General features: G+C 43.9%; 1 protein-coding gene across 1 annotated transcript in view; it reads left to right on the top strand.

Moving 5' to 3' along the window:
• PCM1 (pericentriolar material 1) overlaps nt 1-26,268 on the top strand; it is a gene marked incomplete at its 5' end in the record, with an annotated part of 3,258,627 nt that overhangs the window by 1,419,573 nt on the left and 1,812,786 nt on the right. The window contains 2 exons of the mRNA XM_044063494.1: nt 17,909-18,022; nt 18,128-18,247. Coding sequence (XP_043919429.1) covers nt 17,909-18,022; nt 18,128-18,247 — 234 coding nt within the window. The remainder of the gene's footprint in view (nt 1-17,908; nt 18,023-18,127; nt 18,248-26,268) is intronic.

The raw sequence follows: 26,268 nt of genomic DNA, 5'->3' as shown, positions 1-26,268 counted from the left end.
AACTCTGAGGGTTCCCTTCCTTTTCAAAGGATTCCTCTGCACTTGTCCAGTCACCCCCCCCCTGTTTTGTGCTATCCTAGATCAAATGGTATATCAGGGAATTACAGAACCTGCCCCCCCCCCCAAATCAGCTAGGGAAGGGGTTATATTCAGGAATCTTTATGGTGCCAAAGAGAGGAAAAATGACATGTACTAGTTATTTATTTTCTAAACGTTCACATCAAAATCCCAAAATTTTAAATGCTTTCTCTACAGTCTGTTACCTCTTTCCACTTATCACATTCTAATACTAAAAGGTCTTATCACTTTTTATGGTTTTCTATGCCTTGTTCACATTTTTAATTTTCTGCTTTTCCATTTGGCTTGTCTGCAGCTCCAATGATTGTGAAATGCCTGGCTCCTTTAATAGCTCTTTACATGCTGTAGAGCATTCACATATTTCTCTATTTTAGACAACTGCCTTATTTTTGCAGAGTCTTTTACAAGTTGTCCATAATCTCTGGATTGGGTAAAGAACATTTTTCCTCAATTTCTGATTTCAGATGGACACAGATAAATCTTCTTATTCTTTCTCATGGAATAGTGTTTCTGGAATGTCTCCTGGATACATGTCGCATGATGGGTTTTCTTCCTCGTGTCAAAGTAGAATTTTATAAGGAAACAATTCTGATGGTCTCTGAAATCTGCCAAGGAATATCTCAAGATTCTGAGTTTCACTGCATCTACAATTCTTATGATTCCTGTGGCTAGACTTTAGTTGAGAACAATTCAGCGGCTCCTCAAATCATTTTGGTCCCAACAAGACTTAATTCAGATTTCAGTACTGTGATTTGTAAAAAGAGAGTTCAGTTTTGGTGGGTGACAGGATATTTCTAAACTCAGGTCTCCCCTTCTCTCGCATGCCCCTACTCAGCCTGTTGCCTCATATGCTTGAAAAGCTGTTTCCAAGGGAGTGAAAGTCCAGGTTCAAGGTCTGTTGAAACAAATAAATGTCAAAGAAATTGTCTTTAGTAAATGCTGTCAAATCTCTAAATCATCTTTGTGTTCTAGGCCCTCTACTAGTAATCACATATGGCACCACAGTGATGTGGTATATAAACAAACTGGAAAACCAGATCCCTATCCCATTTTCAGATCACCTGTGGTAGCCTGGGAACGAGCAACTCAGCACAGTCTATCCCTAATGTTGCTTGCATTCTACAATTCTTATGATTCCTGTGGCTAGACTTTAGTTGAGAACAATTCAGTGGCTCCTCAAATCATTTTGGTCCCAACAAGACTTCATTCAGATTTCAGTACTGCGATTTGTAAAGAGAGTTCAGATGTTCGTCGTCTCCCATTGCTGCAGTCCTGACTAATGGGTACTCCACTGCCCACCATCGGCCCGAATACCAAAGGGCTAGATCTGGCGTCGGTCATGGCGCCCGAGACTGACGTGGTGTCAGTATAAATGCGCATGACCGACGCCATAACATCAGTCTTTCTTGCCGCATGGTCCTGAGCAGAAGCAGAATTTGCAAGTGCCGTTCGGCGTTCTGGAATTGTCGGTTTTCGAGTTTCAGACCGGAGACCAAGTTGGGCTGAGTACCCCATTGGGGACATTTTTTTTTTTTTTGTCTTTTTCTTGCCTCAGTATTGACGGATGTCAGAAAAAGTTAATAACTGTATTTCTTGTGGGAAACAGATTCCTCATACGGATTACCATTCACTCTGCAGTCCTTGTTTAGGGCCTGAGCACGACGTTGTTGGGTGTCGCTTTTGTGCTACTTTTAATAAGCGTACTATTAAACGTCGGTTGGACTGTGCTAGGCTGGTGTTTGGTAAGCGTTGTAATTACAACATGCCGTCGGATACTCCGACGACTGGCTCTTCTAAGAAGCGCAAAGAAAAGTCTTTGCGGTCCAAGCAGGATGAGGCGTCCACTCCGGACGTCGGTCCTGTAGAACCACTGGCTGCTTCAGTGGCTCTTTCTGACAGTGTACCAGAGTGTCAAGGGGAGCCTTTGTTACTACAGGGGGTGGCTTCTCCTGTGTTAGGCCAGGGTGAGGGTGCTCCTCTGTTGTCTGTGGCTCCCTCCCCTCATAGGGTGGTTAAGCCTCCTCCTTCTCAAGGCAAAGGCCATTCTAAGTCTAAGTCTGCCCTTGGTGCTTTTCCCCAGGGTCCAGCTCCTAGGAAGCACATGTTAAAGATGGCTGAAGATTTGATTACTTTAATTAGGGGTTCCATGCCTCCCCCTGAGAAGAGGCCCAGGGTAGAGACAGAGTTGGAGAGTTTGGTTCAGTCTTCCAATGAGTCAGATTCCTCTGTGGAAGACCTTCAGGATTTCCCTCCCTATTCTGATTCGGAGGCTGAGGATGCTTCTCCCTCGCCCCTCCAGAAGATTTTTCTTTCTCTGAAACTTTGCATTCCATGAGGGAACATTTCAAATGGGAAGGCCAGGATTATTCTGATTCTCGTAAAAGGCTGAGAGAATTTTTGTTTTTGCCTCAGCACAGGCCCTTGGCTATTCCTCCTGTACTGGATGTTGTTCAGGATGTATTTTCTGAGGCTGCCCTTAACCCGGATTCTCTGCCTCCTGCCCCTGTTAAACCAGATAGATACTACAGGGTTCCGGAAGCTCACAAGTACTTGTTTAAGAGCCCTAGGGCTGATCCAGAAACTATTTCTCAAGGTCCCAAAGGTGTTAAGGCTTCTGTGGTTAAGAATCCAGTTCCTCTGGACAAGGATGCTAGGGCCCTGGATAGGTGGGGTAAAAAACTGTATACCTCTTCTACTTTGGCTATGAGGGCTTTAAATTGTCAGTTTCATATGCTCAGGTATCAGAATTTTTTGTTAAGTCAATTGAAATGTAAAGTAGATGCTTTAGCTGCAGGTATTGACTGTAAGGAGCTTCAGGATTTAGTGCATGCTTCAGACCAGGTTGGTAAGCATTCTTTGCAGTGTGGTTTTGATGCTTTACAAGCTTCTTCCAGGGTGGTTGCTACTAGTTCTGTTGTTCGCAGACATGCCTGGCTTAAAGATCAGTCCTTGTCAGAGCATGTTAAAGCTCGAATTATGGATGCTCCTTTGCAATCTGATGTTCTTTTGGCCCTCCAGTGGAATTAGTTTTAAAAAAATGGAGGAAAAGCTAAGTCTATGCAGACGGTTAAGGAATTTTTACAGGTTCAGCCCCCTAAGTTCAATAGGAATTGGCCTGCTAAGGGATGGTCTTTTCCCTCTTCGGATTTTCATTCTAGGGGCAAGTCGAGGCGTAGAGGTAGGGCTTCCTTTCAGGGCCCTGTTACTTCTAGGTCTTTGAGTTCTTCTACCCTTCTGCTGGGAGGGCAGGGGTCAGTCCTTTCGAAGCAGACCCAATGACCTGTGTCTTCAGCTGCCGGACTCTGCTTTGCTGGCAGCTCCTCTGGGAAAACTGGGACTTTTCAAAAGGAATTGGCATTTGGTTACCCAAGGCAATGGGTGTTGGACATTATAACTCGAGGCTACAAATTTTATTTTCACACATTCCGCCTTTCAAAGGTATGCCGGATGTGCCTCATCAGCAAAGACTGGAAGCACAGGCACAGATTTCTTCTCTGCTCCAGTTGGGAGCAATACAGGAAGTTCCTTCTGCGGAAAGGGGCACAGGGTTTTATTCCGTCTTTTCTTAGTGCCAAAGAAGGGAATACTTGGAGGCCCATTCTGGATTTATCCATTCTAAACACCTTTCTGGAAATTCCGAAATTCAAGATGTTAACACTGCAACAGCTGTTGCCTATGCTGGGCAGGGATCACTGGATGGTGACTTTGGATCTCAAGGAGGCCTATCTTCACATTCCTATCAGGCCCAGTTGCAGGAAATTCCTGAGGTTTCGGACTGGGAATTTGCATTATCAGTTCTCTGCATTGCCCTTTGGCTTATCTACTGCGCCCAGGGTATTCACAAAAGTCCTGGCTCCAGTGATAGCTTTTCTCAGACTAAAAGGAATTCAGATTTATCCTTATCTGGACGATTGTTTGATACTGGCTCAAGGCAAGCACGAACTACTTGACATCTGGAGTATGTGATGACAGTTTTCAGATGCCTGGGGTATTCTGTGAACGAAATAAAGTCCAGTCTAGTACCCTCACGAGAGATGTGTTTTCTGGGTGTGAGACTGAATACAGTGACTCAGATGGCATTTCTTACCCCGGACAAACAAAGAAATCTTCACCAGTACTTCCTACAGCTATCAGTACTGTCCAGGCTGACTGCAAGGACAGTCCTTCAGGCCTTGGGGTTCATGGCATCTTGCATTCTAGTACTTCCCAATGCCAAACTGCATATGAGGAAGTTACAATGGTATCTCAAAAGCGTTTGGACTCAACACAGCCACGATTTGGACACTGTCATTCGGATTCTTCCTTGCATTCAGAAGGAATTTGTGTGGTGGGCTCAGGAATGTCACCTAAACAAGGGACTCTCTGTGACCCAACCAGAGGCAAGTCAGATTTTAATGACAGACGCCTCGGAGTCAGCCTGGGGTGCTCATTTCAAAGGAAAATGGATTCAAGACCTTTGGCCCCCGGAGTTGCTTCACTTGCATATCAATATGAAGGAGATGCTGGCAGTTCAATTTGCCTTAAAAGCATTCAAGGATCTACTTCGACCGGGACTGGTGTTGATTCGAACAGACAACACAACTGTCATGTGGTACATCAACAAGCAGGGGGGAACTCATTCTTACCCTCTTTGCAGACAAGCAATGCTGTTATGGGAAACTGCTTTGAATCTGCACATCACTCTTCGAGCACAGTTTCTGCCAGGGGTACAGAATTCGTTAGCGGATGTTCTGAGCAGGCAAATGGTGGATCCTCACGAATGGAAGTTGGATCCTCAGGTGTTTCGTCAGTTGACCATGGCTTGGGGAACTCCAGACCTAGATCTGTTCGCTTCTCCTCTGAATTTCCAACTACCTCTGTTTTGCACAAGGCTGTTTCATCCGAAAGCCTGGAAAATAGATGCACTATCCTTCAGTTGGAGCAACCTTCACGTGTATGCCTTTCCTCCTCTGCCTCTTCTTCCAAAAGTCCTGTTGAAAGTCAGGAGGGACAAACCGTGCATGATCCTTATAGCACCGGATTGGCCTCGTCAGCATTGGTACCCTCTGTTGAGGAGCTTAATTCAGGGGCCCCTTGGCCTTACCACGGATTCCTCACTTATTGTCTCAAGAAAACAATCATTTTCTCAATGTCAGGGTGCAATCCCTACACCTGACAGCCTGGCATTCAGTTTTAGAGAATGAGGGCCTTCAGCTCCCTCAACAAGTTTTGGATGTCCTTTTGGAAGCCAGGCGTCCTAGTACTCGAAAAGTTTATGCTGATAAATGGAAGAGATTTTTTCTTTGGAGTTCAGCTGAAGGCTTTGATGTCACATTGCCTGATTTGAGTTGTACTTTGCAATATTTGACTATGTTATTGGACAAGGGTTTGTCTTTCTCTTCTGTTAAAGTGCATGCTGCAGCTATTTCTGTTCACTATGATGGTGACCCTCCTTTATTTTCACATCCATTGCTTAAACAGTTTCTTAGAGGGGCAAAGAATATAAGACCCCCACGGAGGGCTCCTACTCCTACTTGGGATCTTAATTTTGTTTTGGAAAAGCTGACTCTGCCTCCTTTTGAACCTGCAGCTACGGCTGACTTGAAGTTGTTGTCTTGGAAGACTGCTTTTTTATTGGCTGTTACTTCTGCTAGAAGGGTATCTGAATTACAGGCTCTCATGGCAGTGGAACCTTTTCTGATTTTTCACCGGGCAGAGTTTCCTTGCGTACTAATCCTACTTTTCTGCCTAAAGTGATTTCTAATGTGGCATTGAACCAATCTATACATTTGCCTACTTTTTATGCTAACCCCCAAACTGAAGGGGAAAAAGTTTTGCATTCTTTGGATGTACATAGGCAGTTACGATATTATTTGTTCAGAACCAAAGAGTTCAGAAGTTCTCAACAGTTATTTGTTTCGTTTGCTATGACTTCACGTGGAAAAGCTGTCTCGAAACAAACTATTTCCAAGTGGATTGGCCGTTGTATTGCTTTTTGTTGTTCTCATCATGGAAAGGAGGTTCCAGTTGGGATCAGGCCTCATTCTACTAGGGCTATGGCCACATCTACTGCTTTTTTAAGAGGGGTAGCTACTAAAGACATTCTAGAGGCAGCTACCTGGAGTTCTGTACATACCTTTACAAAGCATTATCATTTGCCTCTTTATTCTAGGTCTAGGGCTGGGTTTGCCACTGCAGTCTTACAGGGCATGTCTGCAGCTCCTCAGGCTATTTAGTTGACCAACCACCCTTTTTTTCCGTTGCTCTGGGATTCTACCCATTAGTCAGGACTGCAGCAATGGGAGACGACGAACATAGTACAGTTTTGTACCTACCATAAATGTAGATGTTCGAGGATCTCCATTGCTGCAGTCCAATTTTCCCTCCCTCCTTCCCCCTTTTTCTTTTTAGTTTGGGGTTTTTGGGTGGTGTTTTTTTTTTTTGCATTCTGACGTCTGAGGCAAGAAAGACTGATGTTATGGCGTCGGTCATGCGCATTTATACTGACACCACGTCAGTCTCGGGCGCCGTGACCGACGCCAGATCTAGCCCTTTGGTATTCGGGCCAATGGTGGGCAGCGGAGTACCCATTAGTCAGGGCTGCAGCAATGGAGATCCTCGAACATCTACATTTATGGTAGGTACAAAACTGTACTTTTTGGTGGGTGACAGGATATTTCTAAACTCAGGTCTCCCCTTCTCTCTCATGCCCCTACTCAGCCTGTTGCCTCATATGCTTGAAAAGCTGTTTCCAAGGGAGTGAAAGTCCAGAATCAAGGTCTGTTGAAACAAATAAATGTCAAAGAAATTATGTCTTTATTAAATGCTGTCAAATCTCTAAATCATCTTTGTGTTCTAGGCCCTCTACTAGTAATCACATATGGCACCACAGTGATGTGGTATATAAACAAACTGGAAAACCAGATCCCTATCCCATTTTCAGATCACCTGTGGTAGCCTGGGAACGAGCAACTCAGCACAGTTTATCCCTAATGTTGCTTGCATTCCGTCAATATTTTTGCAGGCAAGCTGAGCAGGACCAAGATTCCCACAAATGTAAGTTGAAGCAAGTGTCTTCCAGAAATTGATCCAACTGTGGTAACTACTTGAATACATATGTTTGCATCCATTCACAACAGATAAAGAAATTCTGTTCCAGGACTCCTTGCACAAAGGTCTGGAAGGCAAATGGCTTTTCATTCTCATGGACAGGAATGTTATTGTACACCTTTCTACTCTTTCCTCTGATAAAATGGGTTATTCTTACAATTCTGAAGGATGCTGACAGAATAGTTGGGGTTGACCCTATTTTGACCCTGGCAACAGCAGTTCTCCCTTTTGAAAATGGCTAAGGGTGGTTACCACAAGCTTCCTCAGAGAATGGACTTGCATAGAGCATGGGTTGTTTGATAAACCACAACCTTCCATTTCTTCAGCTCACCTCTTGGATGATAGAATTTTAATGTCTTTTAGACACCTGATTTCTGACTATTTTCAGCAAGTGCTAAAGGAGATCAAGAAACCTAGTACTAGGAAATCATATTTGGCTAAGTGGAAAAGATTTTCTAGTTGATTCCATACTAAGGTCGAGGACCCCTTTCAGGCCCAGATGACTCCAGTTCTACACTGCGAGTGTTGCTTTTGATTGGCCTTTCTTACTTTTCTGTCAAGATTTACCTCTCTGCCATCTCTGCTTGTCTGCTTATGGATCCCCCTTTATTCCCTGCCTCAAGTACAACAGTTCTTCAAAGGGGTTTTACATATCCGTCCACCCAGACAAGCGGATGTTCTTCCTGTTTCACTGTTGCATTCATTACATTTGGGTTATCTGCTGGCAGGTTGCCCTCAGTCGGCCTGTTTAACAAAGTCTTGGGTCCTGCGTCGGTTGCTGTCCCTTCTTCCATGATGTCAGGGGTATATAACATGCAGCCATTACATCAGTCTTTCTTGCCATGCGGTGCCCAAAGCAGAAGCAGTTCGCAAGTGCTGGTCGGCCGACTCCTGAAATTTTCGTTTTCGAGTTTCAGAACCGAAGTCTTCAACTAAAAGCCAAGTACCCCATTGGGGAAACTTTTTCTTGCTCCTTACCGATGTCAGTAAAAGTTAATTGCATTACTTGTGGGAAGCAAATACCTCATAAAGATTTTCATTTGTACTGCATTCCTTGCCTAGGCCCTGTCCACGACGTACCGTGCTGTCGGTTTTGTGCTTTATTTAATAAGCGCACTATCCGCCGTCGGTACATTTCTGCCTCTAAATATTTCGGTTCTCGGTTTAATTATCCAGAAATGACATCTGTTAGCCATCTGACTACCGGAATTCCGAAAAAACGCAAAGAAAAAGACAGAGACAGGCCGTTGAGGTCCAAAACTGCCGACGACGCTTCTAAGCCAGTCGCCAGTTCGCTGGTACTCAGTGAGGGGCTTTCGCAGCCCCTGATACCCGCTACTTCCGACTCACAGGCCTCTACTGAGACCCATTTGTATGCCACGAGACACTTCACCTATGGAACCTACGGATATCTCTACCTTGGATGTGTCCGGAGGCGCTGAGCAGGCACCGGCTTCTGAGGGTGTGTTCAGGCCTACAGACTTGCATATTAAACAGACTCCACCTTCTATTCTAAGGCCTAAATCTCGATCTATGTCTAAAAAACTGAAGCCCAGGCTACATGTTCAGGTCCCTATGCCTAAAAAACAAATGATCAAAATGGCTGAAGATTTTATTACTCTAATCAGGGGTAGTCAACCCCCCCCCCCCTTTTAACAGGCCTAGGACTGAGCTTGACTATGAATCTTGTGATCAGGACTCTGTTTCTTCTAAGTCTTCCAATGACCTGGATTTGTCCATTCCTACTTATGAGGATTCTGATGCAGAGGATTCCATTCCCTCTGCCCCCCGAGGACTTTTCTTTTGGGGAAACTTTACATACCTTAAGGGAGCATTTCCACTGGGAAAGTCAGGAATTTTCTGAATCTAAAAAGAGGTTTAGGGATTTCCTTCTACCTCAGCGTAGGCCTTTGGCTATACCTCCTGTACTAGACATTGTTGATGTGTTTTCGGAATCCAGTATGACCCCTGATTCCCTGCCTCAGGCTCCTAGTAAACCTGACATACTACAGGGTTCCTGAGTCCCACAAGTTCCTTTTCAAAAATCCTATTGCAGACCCAGAAACCATTTCTCAGGGGCCCAAGGGCATTAAGACTTCTACTGCTAAAAATCCTAGTCCTTCTGATTGAGACTCCAGGGCGCTGGATAGATGGGGTAAAAAGGTTTATACTACTGCAACTTTGGCAATCAGGGCTTTAAACTGCCAATTTCATATGCTAAAATATCAACAGCATATTATGGGACTGCTTAAACAGAAAATGTTGATTTCTGACTGTGTGGAAAATGATTTACAGGATTTACTGCATTCAGCTGAACAAGTTGGAAAACATACTTTGCAGTGTGGTTTTGATTCTTTAGAGGCCTCTTCCAGTGCTGCTGTTACTGGGTCTGTGCTTAGAAGGCATGCTTGGCTTAAGGAGCAATCTCTGCCTGATCATGTTAAAGCAAAATTGTTGGATGCTCCTTTAAATCAGGACCGTCTGTTTGGCAATAAGGCTGAAGAAGTTCTAAAAAAGATGGAAGATAAAGGTAAATCTATGCAAACTGTGAAAACGTTCTTACAAGTGCAACCTCCAAGATTTAGTAGGCACTGGCCTACTAAGAATTGGTCCTTTCCAGCTCCTTCCAGATCCTCTCAAGCCAAACCCAGACACACCAAAAGTACCAGGTTTCAAGTCAGAACTAAGCAATGGGGGGCCTCCGCTTCCAAATCTGGAAATAAGACACCCCCCTATGGTAAACAGTCTCAATGACTTTCCTTTAAAATTACCAAGCACTTACCTTTTAGCCACCCATTTGGGGGGAAAGATTGCTCTTCATGCAAAAAACTGCAAACTCATAACGCAGGACAAATGGGTTTTAAATATAGTGTCCCAGGGATACAGATTTCATTTCTACACGTTGCCAACTCCAAATGGATGGCCAGACCTGCCTCCAAATCAGTGGGCAGAGGCTCAGAAACAAGTACTTTCTCTCTTAAACTTGGGGGCTATTCAACCGGTACCAGAAGAGGAAAAGGAGCAAGGTTTCTATTCCAGGCTTTTCCTGGTACCCAGAAAAGACCATTCATGGCGTCCAATTTTGGACCTGTCTATTCTAAACATCTTTCTGGACATTCCAAAATTCAAGATGCTGACTCTTCACCAGTTACTTCCTATGCTAGGCAAGGATACCTGGTTGGCAACTCTAGATTTAAAAGAAGCTTGCCTGCATATCCCAATCAGGGAATCTTACAGAAGATACCTATGCTTCAAAGCAGGCTTCTTGCATTATCAGTTCTCTGCACTGCCTTTTGGCTTGTCTACTGCGCCCAGGGTATTCACAAAGTGCCTGGCTCTAGTAGTTGCATTTTGCAGACAAAGAAATATTCAAGTATATCCATACCTGGACGATTGTCTAATTCAGGCAGAAAACCAGGCCATACGTATAAATCATCTGGCGTTTGTAAAAAAGGGTTCTAACTTGTCTAGGGAGCACCATGATCGAAAAGAAATCACAACTGGTACCCTCTCAACAGATTACATTCCTGGGTGCAAGCTCGAATACAACTGCCCAGATGGCTTTCCTCACGCCAGAAAAGAAAATTCATTTGGTAACTTACTTCAAAGAAGTAGCCACAAAAACCCTGCTATCTGCAAGACAAATATTGCAAGCCTTGGGGTTCATGGCCGCCTGCATTCTTCTAATTCCATATGCAAGACTGCATATGAGGAAACTTCAGTTGTACTTAAAAAGTCTATGGAGTCAACATTTGCAGCCTGGAAACGATGATTCCTATCATACCTTGCCTATGCCTGGAGTTCCTATGGTGGGCAGAGGCCTGCTACCAAAACAAGGGACTGCCATTCACACTACCCCCTGCCACCCAAACCCTAACTACAGACGCATCAGACTATGCGTGGGGGGCTCACCTGGCAGGGAAGTGCATTCAGGGCAAATGGAACCCGAATCAAGTGCACCTACATATCAATCAAAAAGAAATGTTAGCAGTACAGAATGTTCTGACAGCCTTCAAAGACTACATTCATCCAGGACAACTAATGGTAAAGACGGACAACACCACGGTTATGTGGTACATAAACAAGCAGGGGGTACACATTCCTACCCCCTCTGCAGACTAGTCATGGCATTGTGGAACACGGCCTTGAGCTACCAAGTACAACTACAAGCTCAATTCCTGCCAGGAAAACTGAATACACTGGCAGACGGACTAAGCAGAAATCTCATGGACCCACACGAGTGGAAACTGGAACCACGGATTTTCAACATGTTGACAAGCAAATGGGGGAGCCCAGACATAGATCTATTTGCCTCCCCCCACAATTACCAGTTGGACAAATTTTGCACAAGGACTCCTCACAACAAAGCCTGGATGCTCTGTCATTCAGCTGGAAAAACCTATCAGTCTACGCCTTTTCCCCTCTGCCTCTACTCTCAAAAGTTCTGCTAAAAGTCAAACAGGACAAACCAAGAATGATTTTGATTGCTCCAGACTGGCCACGCCAACACTGGTACCCACTCCTGCGCAGTGTCTCTCACATTTCTCCATGGCACCTGCTTCAAGCATCTTCCTTACTGTCTCAGCAGGAGAACCAAATTCTGCACCCTAAGCTCCCAACATTGAACCTTGCAGCTTGGCTAATCACTTAAATTCACCCTTAGCATCCCTCAGCAAACCTGTGATGGATGTCATCTTGGGGACGAAAAGACCTAGTACTAGAAAATCTTATGCTGACAAATGGAAAAGATTCTGTGCTTGGAATCGATCTCAAGGGATGAGCACAGCAGCGCCCAATTTACCTCAGATTTTACAATACTTAACTGAGATGCTTCACAAGGGCCTGTCCTTTTCCTCCATTAAAATACACGCCTCAGCCATTTCAGCTCATTATAACAATGAACCTCCCCTCTTCTCTCATCCTCTGCTCAAGCAGTACCTCAGAGGGGCCAAAAACTTGAGACCACCCCAGAGAGCTCCAACCCCCACCTGGGACCTTATATTTGTATTGGAGAAACTCACTCTACCTCCTTTCAAGCCAGCTGCTACTGCAGACTTAAAATTTCTTTCTTGGAAAACAGCCTTCTTTCTAGCAATCACTTCAGCTAGAAGGATGTCTGAGTTACAGGCCCTTATGGCAGTGGAGCCTTTCATCATCTTTCATGCGGACAGGGTATCACTCAGGACCAATCCATCCTTCTTGCCCAAGGTGGTATCCAGTGTGGCTCTTAATCAGTCCATTCATTTTCCAGCTTTCTTTCCCAATCCACAGAACAAAGGGGAGCAGATTCTGCATTCACTGGATGTGCACAGACAACTTAGATTCTACTTGGACAGGACTAAACCTCAAAGAAAATCTAAACAACTGCTGGTAGCATTTGCTGCAGGGGCAGAGGGAAAGGCTATTTCAAAACAAACCATTTCTAAATGGTTTGCTGTAGCATAGACTAGATCCAGGCCTGCTGAATCTAGCTTTGTCTGTATGCTTGTTGTTTGTTTGCTTGTTATTTCCCTGAAACGCTAATTCCACCAAAAACGCGGCTTTTCAGCGCTTCTGTGGATCCCTAGTGATATCTGCATTGCTTACTGTACTTATTTCCTTGTTTCACTTGAAAGAAAGTTACTGTTTGTCATTTTTGCATTTAAGTTACCTGTAACACATTGCATTTAAGTTACCTGGCACTTGCTCACTAAAGCAATTATATAAGTCAGCACAAAAAAATTAAAAGCACTACACCATCACAACCTCCCCTTGAGTACCTGGTTCCCCACTGGCCCTTTTTTTTCAGTTATAAAGGAATTCCCAATACTATTCTAGCATGTCCAAAGGTCAGTTGTCAATCTCCTCTCCGGTCCAGCTGGTGAATCTGGGAATCTTGAGGCAATGTTACAACTGCCTCATGTACACAGACAACCCTCTCCTCCTCCCAACAAATTCCAACACATGAGAGAGATGCAACCATATAGCCAAACTGGAGGCTAAACTCTCTCAACTCAGTACTGGCGTAACCAGTGAGGAGGAGAAGGAAACCACACTCATTACAATTCCAGTCTCACATAGACCTACCACGACAGCAAACCAAACACACAAAAACATACTTGGAGGCTCTAAATAAAAATCTGCCTAAGCAGCAGAGACCTCCAAAGCAGACACCCAAGCAACCGCTATCCCAAAACAAAACACGTGCAACACATAGCTCACAAAGCCAGTGTGCCGAACAGTCACAGCCCTTAAGGCTAAACAACACACCTGATACACTTGTAATAGGTGACTCTATCGTCAGGCACACTGACGTCCCGCTCACCAGGCTGAACAAGGAGAAGGTCACGGTGAGCTGCTTGTCGGGCGCTAGGATCTGCCACATAACACAAGCACTCGGGTCACTCCAAGGCAAGTACAAATATGACTCAGTCATTGTCCATGCTGGTGTGAATGACCTGAGACATACCTCCCTGGACTACATGAAAAGAGACATAGAGGAGCTCTCTGAGCATGTGGCCCAGGCCGGTATGACCCTGACCTTGAGTAGCGTCTTACCCTCACCAAGAATGATGCCACAATATGAAGACAAGATGATCAATTTCAACAATTGGCTTAAGTATTGGTGTCATTCAAAGGGGATCCAATGCCTGTCAGCCTGGGATGACATGCTCGACAAGCCACGATGCTTCGCTAGGGACGGCTTGCACCTGTCACCCCTGAGCTTTCGGATATTGGCAAAGGCTCTTGCTACCCCCATAGTGCCTTTTGTAGGCAAGGCTCAAAAGACAAACCCACCTCCGTAGGTATCACACGGGGATAAGAAACTAAGAGTAATGCTACTCAACGCCAGAAGTCTAAACCTCAAGATGCACGCACTCGAAACTCTCCTTAGCATGGAGAACATCGATATCTGTGCAGTAACAGAAACCTGGTTCAAGGCTCCCGAGAGCACCCCAGCACTACCAGGTTATACCTCATACCATGCTTTTCGGCCCCAAAACTTGGACCGAACTACAAAAGGAGGGAGAGTATCAATATTCGTCAAAGATACCCACACCTCCAGGTTGGTGGCACAGCATGAAGCATCAGAGACTATCCATGTGCAACTAACAGTGGGTAAAACTGCCTTCCAGTTTATAGCCTGCTACAGACCACCCTCCCAAACCCAGGAACCCCACTCGGCCTTTCTGAGAACACTGGAAAATATGAAGGTCTCTCCAAACACCATTATATTGGGCGACTTCAACTACCCAAACATAGACTGGGAGCATTACTCTAGCTCCAACACCCTAGCCCAAAGGTTCCTAGAATTTATAAACTCAAATGCTATGGAACAACTTGTTACCACTCCCACAAGAGGGGAAAACATACTGGACCTGATCATCACCAACATGGGGACTCTATGCTCCAGACCAGAAGTGTATCCCTCATTGGTAAGATCAGACCATAAACTAATCTCACTGAATATTCACATCCCGACCCCACCCCCTGCCCAGAAAACCACAGTGAAAAACTTCTCTAAAGCAAATTTCACACTCCTCAAAACCGAGGTGGAATCCTTCAAAGCCCCCGGGCCTGTGAAAAATAAGGCCCAAACCGCAGAATCCTTTATAAATGCATTCTATGAACACCTTCAGGAATGCATGGATCATGCAGTCCCAAATAAAACCAAGACCCAATCCTCCAAAGGCAGAAGTCCTGTCTGGTGGACCCTAGCCATAAACAAAACTATACAATAGAAGGAGGAAGCTACTACATGATAGAGCAAAATCCCAAAAAGGGAAGGCATCTCTGACCAGTATTAGCAAAAAACTACGGGCACTCATAAAATCGTCTAAGGTCAGCTTCGAGAGAAAAATTGCACAGGACACTAAGGATAAATCACAAGGCTTTCTTTAGTTATGTTAGGAACCTGGGTGGGAATTCCCAGATATGCTCAGAATTAGTCCAAAATGACAAAAAATACACCGAACCCACAGACATTGCCAACATCCTAGGTGACAGGTTCAGCGCAAACTTCTCTCCCCCCCCCCCCCCCACCAAAAGGGCAAATATCTATCCCAGCAGAGTACTGCCCCCCCTGACATCTCAGATGCTCAGGTAAGAACCGCCCTCTCCAAAGCAAAAAACACAGCATCAATGGGACCAGACTGTGTCCCGGGCTGCGTCCTACATGAACTCCAAGAAGAGCTAAACCCAAACATAAAACTACTGTTCAATCTCAGCCTTACTACAGGATATGTACCCAAAGAGTGGCATACAGCAACAGTGGTCCCTCTCCACAAAGGTGGTGCCTCAACGGATCCTGGAAACTATCGCCCCATAAGCCTGACTAGCTTGGTCTGCAAAGCTATGGAAAGGATCATCATAGACCTCATAAATAAAGATATCGGGGACCTACAGACACTGGATCCTACCCAGTTCGGCTTTGTGAAGGGCAGATCCTGCCAGTTAAAACTAGCTGATTTCTTTGAAACAGTCACCAAGGCCATTGACGAGGGGAAGGTGGTCCACACAGCCTACCTGGACCTCGCAAAAGCCTTCGATACAATACCCCACTCGGGCATTATAGATAAGCTCACCAGCTTAAATATAAACCCCTATGTCACTAGATGGGTTGCAAACTGGCTCAAGGACAGAACCCATATGGTTAGAATTGCTGGAGCCATGTCAGACTCCAAACCAGTTACAAGTGGTGTCCCACAAGGCTCAGTCCTGAGACCTCTCTTGTTTGGTATATATTTCTCGGAGGTACAGGCCAACACGGAAGGACTGTGGCTGACCAAGTTCGCAGATGACTGCAAACTGGGCGCCATAATCGACTCTCCAGCAGACACAAGCATCCTCCAAAAGGGCCTCATAGAAACTGACAACTGGTGCCAGAGCCATGGCGTCAAGCTAAATGTCAAAAAGTGTATAGTCATCCCCTTTGGCAAAAACAAAGTACCCACAAATTACCACATAGGTGGTAATCACTTAAGTACAGAAGAAGTAATTAGGGACCTGGGGACCCAAGTTGATAGCAATCTCTCATTTGACAACCACGTGGCCGAAGTAGTTAGAAAAACATTTTATATAGCCCACCTAATCATGAAGGGATTCACATCTAGATCAGGGGAGGTCATCGTGCCTCTTTACTCATCCCTCATCAGGCCCATAATTGAATACAATGCCCCTTTTGGGATGTACCTTACCAGACACCTGCAGCAACTGGAAAGACCCCAAAAGTACCTCACCAAGAGGATCAAAGGGCTCAAACAGATGCCATATGCTGCCCGGTTAAAGAAACTCCAGCTCTACTCAGTGGCATACCACCTGCTCAGAGGCGATCTGTGCCTGACGTATAAAGCCATGTCCAACCCGGAATTAATGGACATGCTGCACCTCAGAAAATCCAAATCCCATTGAGCTACGCGCTCAAGAGACTTGAACCTCAGCACTGAAATAAATAGGACATGCTGGAGGGACAGATTCATAACCCAGAGGCTCCCTTCACTCTGGAATAAAATCCCAGTCCAGGTTAGGCAGAGTCCCTCACTGACTCTCTTCAAGAAGAATCTTGAGTGGATGGGAGATCGTAGGTTTACCCCGGGTATCATTTCTGTGTCACTGTTAGACAGAGGCACAGTATACTAACCTCGAAAAAGGGCATAGCAAAATTAATTTAAAATGGGTGGCGAAAGCCAAACACGCACTGGCTAGGCTTATAAATGCCCTAGGGCAGATAGCCTAGTGTGAACCTATGAACCTATAAATGGATAAGCCACTGCATTCATTTCTGCTGTAAGCACCATGGAAAACCTATCCCCCAGGGGACCATATCTCATTCTACCAGGGCTGCATCTACAGCCTTTCTCAGAGGTTTTCCTACCAGGGATATTCTAGTAGCAGCTACCTGGAGTTCATTTCATACTTTCACCAAGCATTATCATTTACCAATTTTCTCTAAATCCAGAGCTGGCTTTGCCACTGCTGTCTTGCAGGGCCTTATAGCTGGTCCTAATGCTGTATAAATCCATCCTCCCAACCATAGCTGTGGGAATCTACCCAGATGTAGTGACTGCAACAGTGAAACACGAAGAACATAGTGCAGTTGTGTGCACTTACCATAAATGTAGATGTTAGAGTGTATTCACTGTTGCAGTCCTGGTTACCCTCCCTCCAGCCCCCTGTTTTTCTCTTATGAACCTATATGATTGGATAGGAGATAGGAAATTCACCCCAGGGATCATGTCAGTCGCCCTGCTAGACAGGGGTCCAGAGAAGTAAATATTGTGGGAAGAAATATCCAGGGAATTGTTATGGCTAGGTTTGTATAGGCCCTAGGGCCGCTAGCCTAGTATCAACCTATGAACTATACCTCTTCTTTCTTTTACTATGCTTAAAAGCCTTTTTGGTTTATTTGCTTTTGGTTGGAGGTATATTTTTGTGTTTTTAATTTTACTTTGCTCCCCATTAGGGGGGGCACCTGACATCTGGGGCAAGTAAAACTGATGTAATGGCGTCTGCTGCATGTTTTATACCCCTGACGTCATGGAAGAAGGGACAGCAACCGACGCAGGACCCAAGACTTTGTTAATCAGGCCGACTGAGGGCAATCTGCCAGCAGATTACCCAAATGTAATGACTGCAGCAGTAAATACACACTAACATCTACATTTATGTTAAGTGTACACAACTGTACTTTCTTTTTTTATTTCTTAATTTTGTACTGGAGAAACTTTTTTTTTTTTTTTTTTGAACCTGCTCATGAGGCCAGTTTCAAGTTCATATCTTGGAAAGCAGTGCTGCTCATTACCGTGCCTTTTGCAAGATTATCTGTGTTACAAGCTGTTAGTTATTCTGTTTTATGTAATCTTTCAACAGGATAAAGGTAAGTTTGAGAACAAACCCTTCATTTATACCTAAAATGTTTTCAGAGTTTACCTTCAGCCAGGCTAAATATTTCCCTTTTTTTTTTTTTTTTTTTTTTATCTAGAATCAAAAAATCAGAGTGAGAATTTTACATACTCTGGATTGTCCACATGTAGCACAGATACTGCGCTGACAAAGCAGAAAACCTTCAAGAATTGTGATCACCTGTTAACTTCCTTTGAAGGTTAGAAATATAGACAATGATTGTCAAAAGAAATTTCAAAATGGATGTCCCACTCTATTGCTTTTTATCGCCATACAAAGACGCTTCCAGGAGGGTCAAGGCCCACTCTACTCTCTTTGGTCATTACTCTGGCTTTTTGGAATGAAGTGGACTGTTGACCAAGTTGTTGTCTCTAAATGTATTTCATCTGTGCATACTTTCATCAAGCACTACAAAGTAGACTGTTTCTGTAGGTCCAGAGCAGGCTGGCTATGGTAGGACTTCTTCAGTTGCTCCTGGACTGCGATTCTTCTTCCTTCTTACTTTTTTTTCTAAGCTGTGGTATTCTACTCTTGCAGTTTAGGCTACTGTAACAGTGACAGTGATAAACATAGTACAGTTAGTAAGTAACTTTATCATAGCAGATATTTGAATAAATTACTGTTGCAGTAGGAACACTGTCCCTCCATCCCCCTTATTTTGTTATATTTTATGCCCATGTGGATATTTTTCCTTTTCCCTAGCACATACATAGCATGGGAAGTTCTAGCCTACTGCACTCTGAAACAGCAATGCTCTGAAGTTTTGCCACCCTGACCACTTTGTATCCCACCCTCCCCAAACTGTTCAATGGTTAGGATATGTAAAAGGTGTCTTTAAGCTTTGGAAGCTGTACAGTTGTCATATCTTGGGCCGCATATAGTCCATATAACTTGGGCTGCTGTAACAGTGATCTAGTCAAACATCTACTGTTGCAGTAAGTTTTCTTACTCAGCTGTACTGTCTTAGTCCTACAGGTGAAGATTATGAAACTGCCAAAGCAATTCTGTCATTATGGTAAGTACGTAAAATTCATATACCTTAATTCATTCATTATTGTTCTCTACTGCGTTTTCTAAAGTACCCATCTGGAAGCATGATTTCAAATTTCTCTCTAGATTTTTGGAGGTTTTTTTTTTCCATGTCTTGTTTCCTTGCCTTGACCATCAGTAGCATAGCATCTCTTCTCGTTGGTGCACCTTTGTTTCCACTTTTAGGGGAGGGGGGCTCCATTTTATTGCATTGTATTGACTAATAACGCATATTTTCATAGTCTGAATGTCACACTACCTAGTAATTCCTCCTTAAAGGCAGTTACTAGAGCATAACCAAAAATATTCTCTTGTGATTATAGCACAACTATATTGCATATTCAGCCATGAGCATCAGTGTTTAATAAAGGTCTTACTCTAACTTTGTGGTGTGTAAAAACACTTGTAGAGGCATTTCTGTGCAGGTATCTTAAACAGAGTGATTTTGTAATGTATCTGAACATTAAGTGTACACTTCTCATGCCCATGAAATTAATTTCTATTCTAAAGCCTGCTGGAGTTCTTTTGTTGCTGTATACGTCCATAGTCTGCAATGCCCTTGATGCTGTATATGCTTAACTTACTGTGTTTTGTATGATATTTCTGCTCTAGCTTCCGTAAAGACAATACTTTCAAATGTTTTACCCAGATTTAACAATCTTAGATTGTGTGCTGTATTAATAATCCGTTTACACTCCATTTATAAATAACCTGAAAAGCAGTACTCCGTTCGTGTTAGAGTCTGTGAAGCCATTACCACACCAAAGTTCACTTGCTTCCCAGATATTACTTTTGTCTTTCCAGTGCCACAGAATTCCTAGTCTGGCTTTGCCATTTTCCAGCTTTAGATGTAGTGAACTAGGTGTCTGGCTGCTTAGGATATTGTTCTCTTAGGGTGTGCTTTTTTGTGCTTTATTTTCTTAATGTAAAGAAATATGTCATTTCTTTACCTTATGAAAGTAAATGGCATGGAACCCACATGCTCAAAGATAAAGCAGCTGCAGTGCTAGTGAGAGTGTTGTAAACTTGGCTGTTCAGTTTGTTGACTTCTTGCCGTGACCCACCTACAAGTTACTGGATTTGTTGTCAAGATAGATTGTGGATGGGACATGGCAGACTCCATACCTCTAAAAGTCATGAGGTACTTAGAAGTCCCAGGTAGTTTGATATTGGCTCTGTATTTTCTGGAGGTCCAGGAACCGATTTCGAGAAGGTTTGCCTGTCTTGTCCATTAGCGAAGATCCATCATTTTTTATACTAAGGATATTCATCAGATGGAATAAGAGTACAGTCTCATAACTTGTAATTTGCCCCCCCCCCCCCCCCCATCCTTCTGTTCAGCTTCAGCTCTTGGTTGCGTTTCAGCAGCTGCTGATCAAAAGCATTACAGAACTAGTTCGTGGAGTGCTATTCATGTTCTTCCACCAATTTGTTTCAATGACAGGAGATTTACATTTTGTTAATTTAGCTGAACATTGCCAGCACTGCAACTGTGCAGTTTTAATTACTTAAGCACTTATGGCTGATTGGGCTTTGCTGAGTGAATTTTAATGGAATTAAAACATATATTAAATATAATTGACCATCTTTATTTTTTTTTCTTTAAAAACCCATAGGATCATAGGAAGTTATTAGGCTATTGGCCCTGAGGCCCTTATAATCTATCCAAGACATGTTTAGACAAGTCAGCACCCAAATCCCCTGTCCCGCAGGGACACAGGTGGAATCCCAGGGGTGTATTTTCTGTTAATCATCCAGTTATCCAGGTTGCGCTTGAAAAGGGACAATGAGATGCTCTGCTTGACGTGGAAAGGGAGTCTGTTCTACAGATGGGAGAGTCTCTGGGACACAAATCTGTCCTGCAAACAAGTCCTATTGATGTCACAGACCAGGTTAAGGTCACGTGTGCGGGTTATTCGAGTGGAGCTCGACTTGCTGATATGCAGCAGTCCCATCAAGGCAGGGTCTGAGATTGCTTTGTATGCCAGACAGAGGTCACCTCTGAGGAGTCTGTATGAAACTGAGTAGAGGGACAAAGCTTTTAGCCTGTCTGTGTAGGATAGATGATTGAGGTCCTGGATTCTTCTGCTGAGGAACCTCTGTGGTCTCTCCAGCTGCTGCATGTGCTTTGCAAGGTACATGCCGAAGGGAGCGTTGTACTCAATAATTGGCCTTGTAAGGGAAGAATACAGGGATGTTATGACCTCCTTGTCCCTGGATGAGATACCCTTACTTATGAGGTGGGCCATGTAGAAAGCTTTCTTTACCCGGAAGCAACATGGTGGTCAATAGTCAGGTTGCTATCAACCTGGGTGCCCAAATCCCTCATGACTGCGTACTTAGGAAGTTATTAATGTGATAATATGTGGGATGTCACTCTCCCTAAAGGAGATGATGATGCATTTTTTTATATTCAGCTTGAGGCCATGTTTCTGGCACCAGTCATTTTTTGGGTGAGACCCTCTTGGAGGACATCCGCATCACTTGGAGCATTGATGACCGCGCCCAGCTTGTAGTCATCTGCAAACTTGGTCAGACATAGCCCACTGGTTTTGCTCTGCACCTTAGAGAAGTATATCCTGAGTAACAGAGGCCCCAAGACCGATCTCTGGGGTACACTGCTCATTACGGGTCTACTGCTTGAGGTGGCTTCCCCTATTTTGATTAGGTGGGTTCTATCAGTGAGCCAGTTTGCTACACATCAATATAACATATAGATTGATACCTAGTTGAGAGTGTTTATCTATTATGCCCGAGTGGGAAATAGTGTTGAAGTCTTTGGCCAGGTCAAGGTAGGCCATGTGCATCGTCTTCCTCTCGTCCATGGCTTTGGTGACTCTCAAAGAAGTCAACCAGATTTAGCAGACATGACCTCCCCTTGAGAAAGCCATACTGCGTGGGGTCGAGTGTTTGGAGGTTGCCAGTGTCCCTCTTAATGAGGTCCATGATAATCCGTTAACAGGGGCATTTGCAACCTCGAAACACTCGACCCCACACAGTTTGGCTTTGTCAAGGGGGGGGAGGTCAAACTGTGTTATCACCCAAGATTTAGGCAAATGTGCATTAATAGAAAAATCATGTCAGCATTTTCATTTTCACACATTATACATTATGTACGTGTGTAGATGTATCTATCTATACATTTTATATGTATATATTTTTTATATTTATGTATACGCGTGTGTATGTGTGTGTGTGTATATATATATATATATATATATATATATATATATATATATATATATATATATACACACACACACACACACGCAAGTCTCCCTTTTTATCAGTTAACCATTCATTTTGACAACATATAAATTGCTCAATTCCTGTCTTCTGTTAAATCTCATTCCTCTTCCTGAACATTACGGGTACCATTTATTTTTATGTAATATGCTGCGTCTAGTTTTTAAAGATCTTCACAGTTCTTTTTTATCCGTTACAATATTCAGTACTTCGGTTACTGATGGTTTAAGTTTTGGTTTCCATTTTGTAGCAAGTATTTTTTGGTAGTCAATAGCATTAAGCTTAGTAAGACTTATTGTATTTAGGCAGTACAGATCATGTGCCCAAAGTCAAAAGAATAATTTCTTTAGTTAATCATTTCTGACAGAGTATGTTTTTACTTAACCAAAAGCATGCTTTTCAGTTACTGTCTTTCCCAGTTGCCTCTTTTTCAGTCACACCTCCATTGTTTGCCATCTAGTACAGGAAAATTTATCTTGCATCTCTTTGGAAAATGAAAATACATATGCAAAAACTTGCAAGACAGAATACTAAACCTTCTGGAGTTTGTTGCATAGTTGAGAGCCCTACAGGTGTCCTCTGATTGTTACTTTGTAGATTGCCTTCCCAGTCTCCCTTCTCAGTCTTTTCTAACATCCTCTCATCGATTCTTATAGTTGCTCAGTATTTTATATGCCGTACTACTTACCCATTTTTCAACATATTTTCTAGATTGGTCTAAAAACTATACCCGAACTGGTCTTTCAGTTAGCACTCCCTTGTTTCTATTCATATACTCTGATATCAGTTATTTGCTCCCAGTACTTGATTCCTTTACCAGTTTTCTCACGTAAATTCCAGCTCCCTCTTCCATATTTTCTGTACTCTACATACAGTCGACCCTGTTAGCAAAATCTCTTTATCCATTCACGTGCTGGCTTAGTTCTTTGAATATTTTTTTCTACTGCATTGTGAAGTAATGTTTTTTATGATGGTTGTTGGTCTCTTTAAGGATCTGCAACCAAAAACCTACCATCTATTTCTCAGTACCCGGTTTCATTAGCATCCCTTTCCACTTTGATTTACAAATTTCTGTTTGTGTTATGTATGCAAATCTTAACTGCATTAGCTTGAGTATCAATTCAAATAAGGTAATCCTAAACAATCTTGCACCATGGGGGAGGATTAGCTTATCCAACCTAACTCTTGCACTATTCTTCGCCTAAATAAATTACTTCAACTCTTTTAATTATTGTCCACAACTTTCTTCTGGCTGATTTAAAAAAAAAAAAAAATTCCCTGGCCAGTATATAAAATTAAAGGAACTTCATTGTTTGTATCTTAATATAAATGCCAGTAACCAAGAGCTTCCAAGTTCTCCATTTTTGTGTTATATTTTGTGTAGTCTGTTCCACAGTCTTAACTTCCTTGACTGAATCCTTTTTAATCCATACACCTGAATACTTCAGTTTATGCCCGTATATATGGGTATTGCTAAACCAGTTTGTGAGGCCACAGTTTACTGTTTTAGCCTTATTTGTTTTCATGAATATTATATCCTGAAAAGTCTTGAAACCATTTCAAAATGTCTTTTGTGGTATTAACAAGTACACCATAATTGCAAGTAAAGCTAACTTTTCTTTATTATCATAACAGTTGTACTTCAATTTGAGGGTCCCTTAGTTTCTTTGTCATCTCTAAATGTAAAGCAAATAAAGGGGGAAGAGGACCCCTTGCCTGATTCCTTTCTTTTGATGCAACTTGAGAGAGCTACGCTTCCGTCTCAAGTCTTGTCTCGGTCCCTTCATATATTTGCCTAATTAAACTCCTATTATTCTGTCAGAGAATGCAGATGCTTCCATTTGCTATTCACAAAATCCCAGCTGACTATCAAATGCTAAACATCAAGATCCAACAGCAGTTGTGGAATTTTTCTGCTTTCTGTTTCCCTCTAGATCATCATTCTGTTAATAATGTCAAATATTTGCCACTCCTCAAAACCACATTGCTTAATATCAATTTTGTCAACAACTTTTCAATTCGCTTGGCTAGTGTAGAAATAAATACCAGTTTATACATACTGACCAAGGAGATTTAACAGGTGTACGAGTCCAAGGGTGGGCAGGAGACCCCACAGCCCTAAGCCAGAGGAAACTCTGATGGAGGTTTATACCAATCCTGACGTGCAAATCGGTCGTCCAACCTGGGTATAGGGATGATAGACTATTGGAACAGTCTAGTAGCTAGTGCCCTCCGAAGATTCCCTCAGGATGTCTGGAGCTTGGCGGACACAGTTTTATTTGGTAAAGCGAATTATTAGAGGTCTTGGGGCCAAACTGTTTCAACTTATTCTCAAACTTTAAATGGGTAAGAAGCCCAATTTGCTGGCTTGGAACTGGGCATGGAATGCGAGCACCCTGTGGGCCACTCTTGGTAAGCAGAACTGGTGCTGCAGGATGAACTGAACACCGGGTTAAGGCTCCTGATGTAGACGCTCATCAGACCCCAGAAAAAGTGTTGGTTGATATCAACAGCAGGACGGCAGCCATGGAAGTCAGAAACCTCTAAGGAGTGTGTAACAACTTTCCTGTCAAATCAACTAGCCCCGACAACGGATGGCGCTGGAGCATCGGGCCCAAACCCGGCTGTCACCAGCACTGGGAGCTGAGGGGGCTATGCCACAAGTAGGAGGGCCACTGTGGTGGCACTCAAGACCAGGGCAAGGGCCCAGGTGGAGCCGCCATGGGTACAGATCTTGGTAGTAGTAGCAAATATTCAAACGAGAGCTTTGAAGGCCAAAATGGAGAAAGGTTCCATGTGACCAGTATTTGAAAATGGGTTAGTTGGTCCTAAGAGAGAGGTGAGGCACCATTTTAAAGGGTCGATTGAAAGGGAGTCTGGTTGAGATCCCATAATCAAGATCAGTGGAGATTGACAGCTCGTGCTATCCAGTGTGTTGATGCAAATTATCCCAGAGAAGACAGCGGGGGGCCCCTGGGAGAGTTCTCTCTTCTTTGTAAAGAGCAGGGAGCCCTGGAGTGGGTTCACCCCGAGAGAAGGGCCAGCACCCTGGAAAGCATCGCAATTCTGGCTGCGTTAGGTGAGCTCGCGCCTGAAGAGGGTGTAAGTCTCGTGTTGGGCTGTACCCATTACCCATGTCCACGGCAGGTGTCTAAGATGAGCATCCGCTGGCATATTAGAACAGTATAGGTAAGCAGAGTTGGCACGCCAGATCTGTACCTTCTGGTTAAGGATTGGTTCTAAGGGCTGGGTCGGTTGGGCTCGGGAGTGAAGTGGGGCTGGGCACATCCTGCACCTGGAGAAGGTGTTGCCCTCTCTCTGCGCCAACCCCCCTCGGAGCGTGGTCCGGGAATGGCGCCGGCGACTCTGGATGTACGCCGAGCCCTTCCTGTAGATCACCCCGGCTGTGGTGGGTGCCAATTCTGACCGGCATCCCGCATCATCCAGCAGCTAGCAGCCGACTTAGAACTGGTGCAGAGCTGGGGATTCCAACTGTTTAATTAAAACAAAGCATTGAGAAGGCCCCGAGACAGGTGAAGACACTGTGATTTCTGCCCAGTGCTCTGAACGTCAAAGTGAAGAAATTCAATGAAGCATGGGTAAACAGGGGGAGTCACTGTGACTCGCTTAAGGTAGCCAAATGCCTCGTCATCTAATGAACGGATGAATGAAATTCCCACTGTCCCTACCTACTGTCTAGCGAAACTACAGCCAAGGGAATGGGCTTGGCAGAATCAGTGGAGAAAGAAGACCCTGTTGAGCTTGACTCTAGTCTGGCACTGTGAAGAGACACAAGAGATGTAGAAAAAGTGGGAGGCCTCGGCTGCCGGTGAAATACCACTACTCATAGTTATTTCACTTACCTGGTGAGGTGGGGGGTGAGCCCCACCGGGGCTCTAGCTTCTGGCTCCAAGCGACCAGGCATAAGCTGCTCCGGGAAAAGTG

This window comes from Protopterus annectens, chromosome 2.part1 (assembly GCF_019279795.1).
Source record: "Protopterus annectens isolate FY-2018-M chromosome 2.part1, PAN1.0, whole genome shotgun sequence".
Classification (NCBI taxonomy): domain Eukaryota; kingdom Metazoa; phylum Chordata; order Ceratodontiformes; family Protopteridae; genus Protopterus; species Protopterus annectens.
Note: the sequence above shows the minus strand (reverse complement) of the source record. Positions and strands in the feature narration are given on the sequence as shown.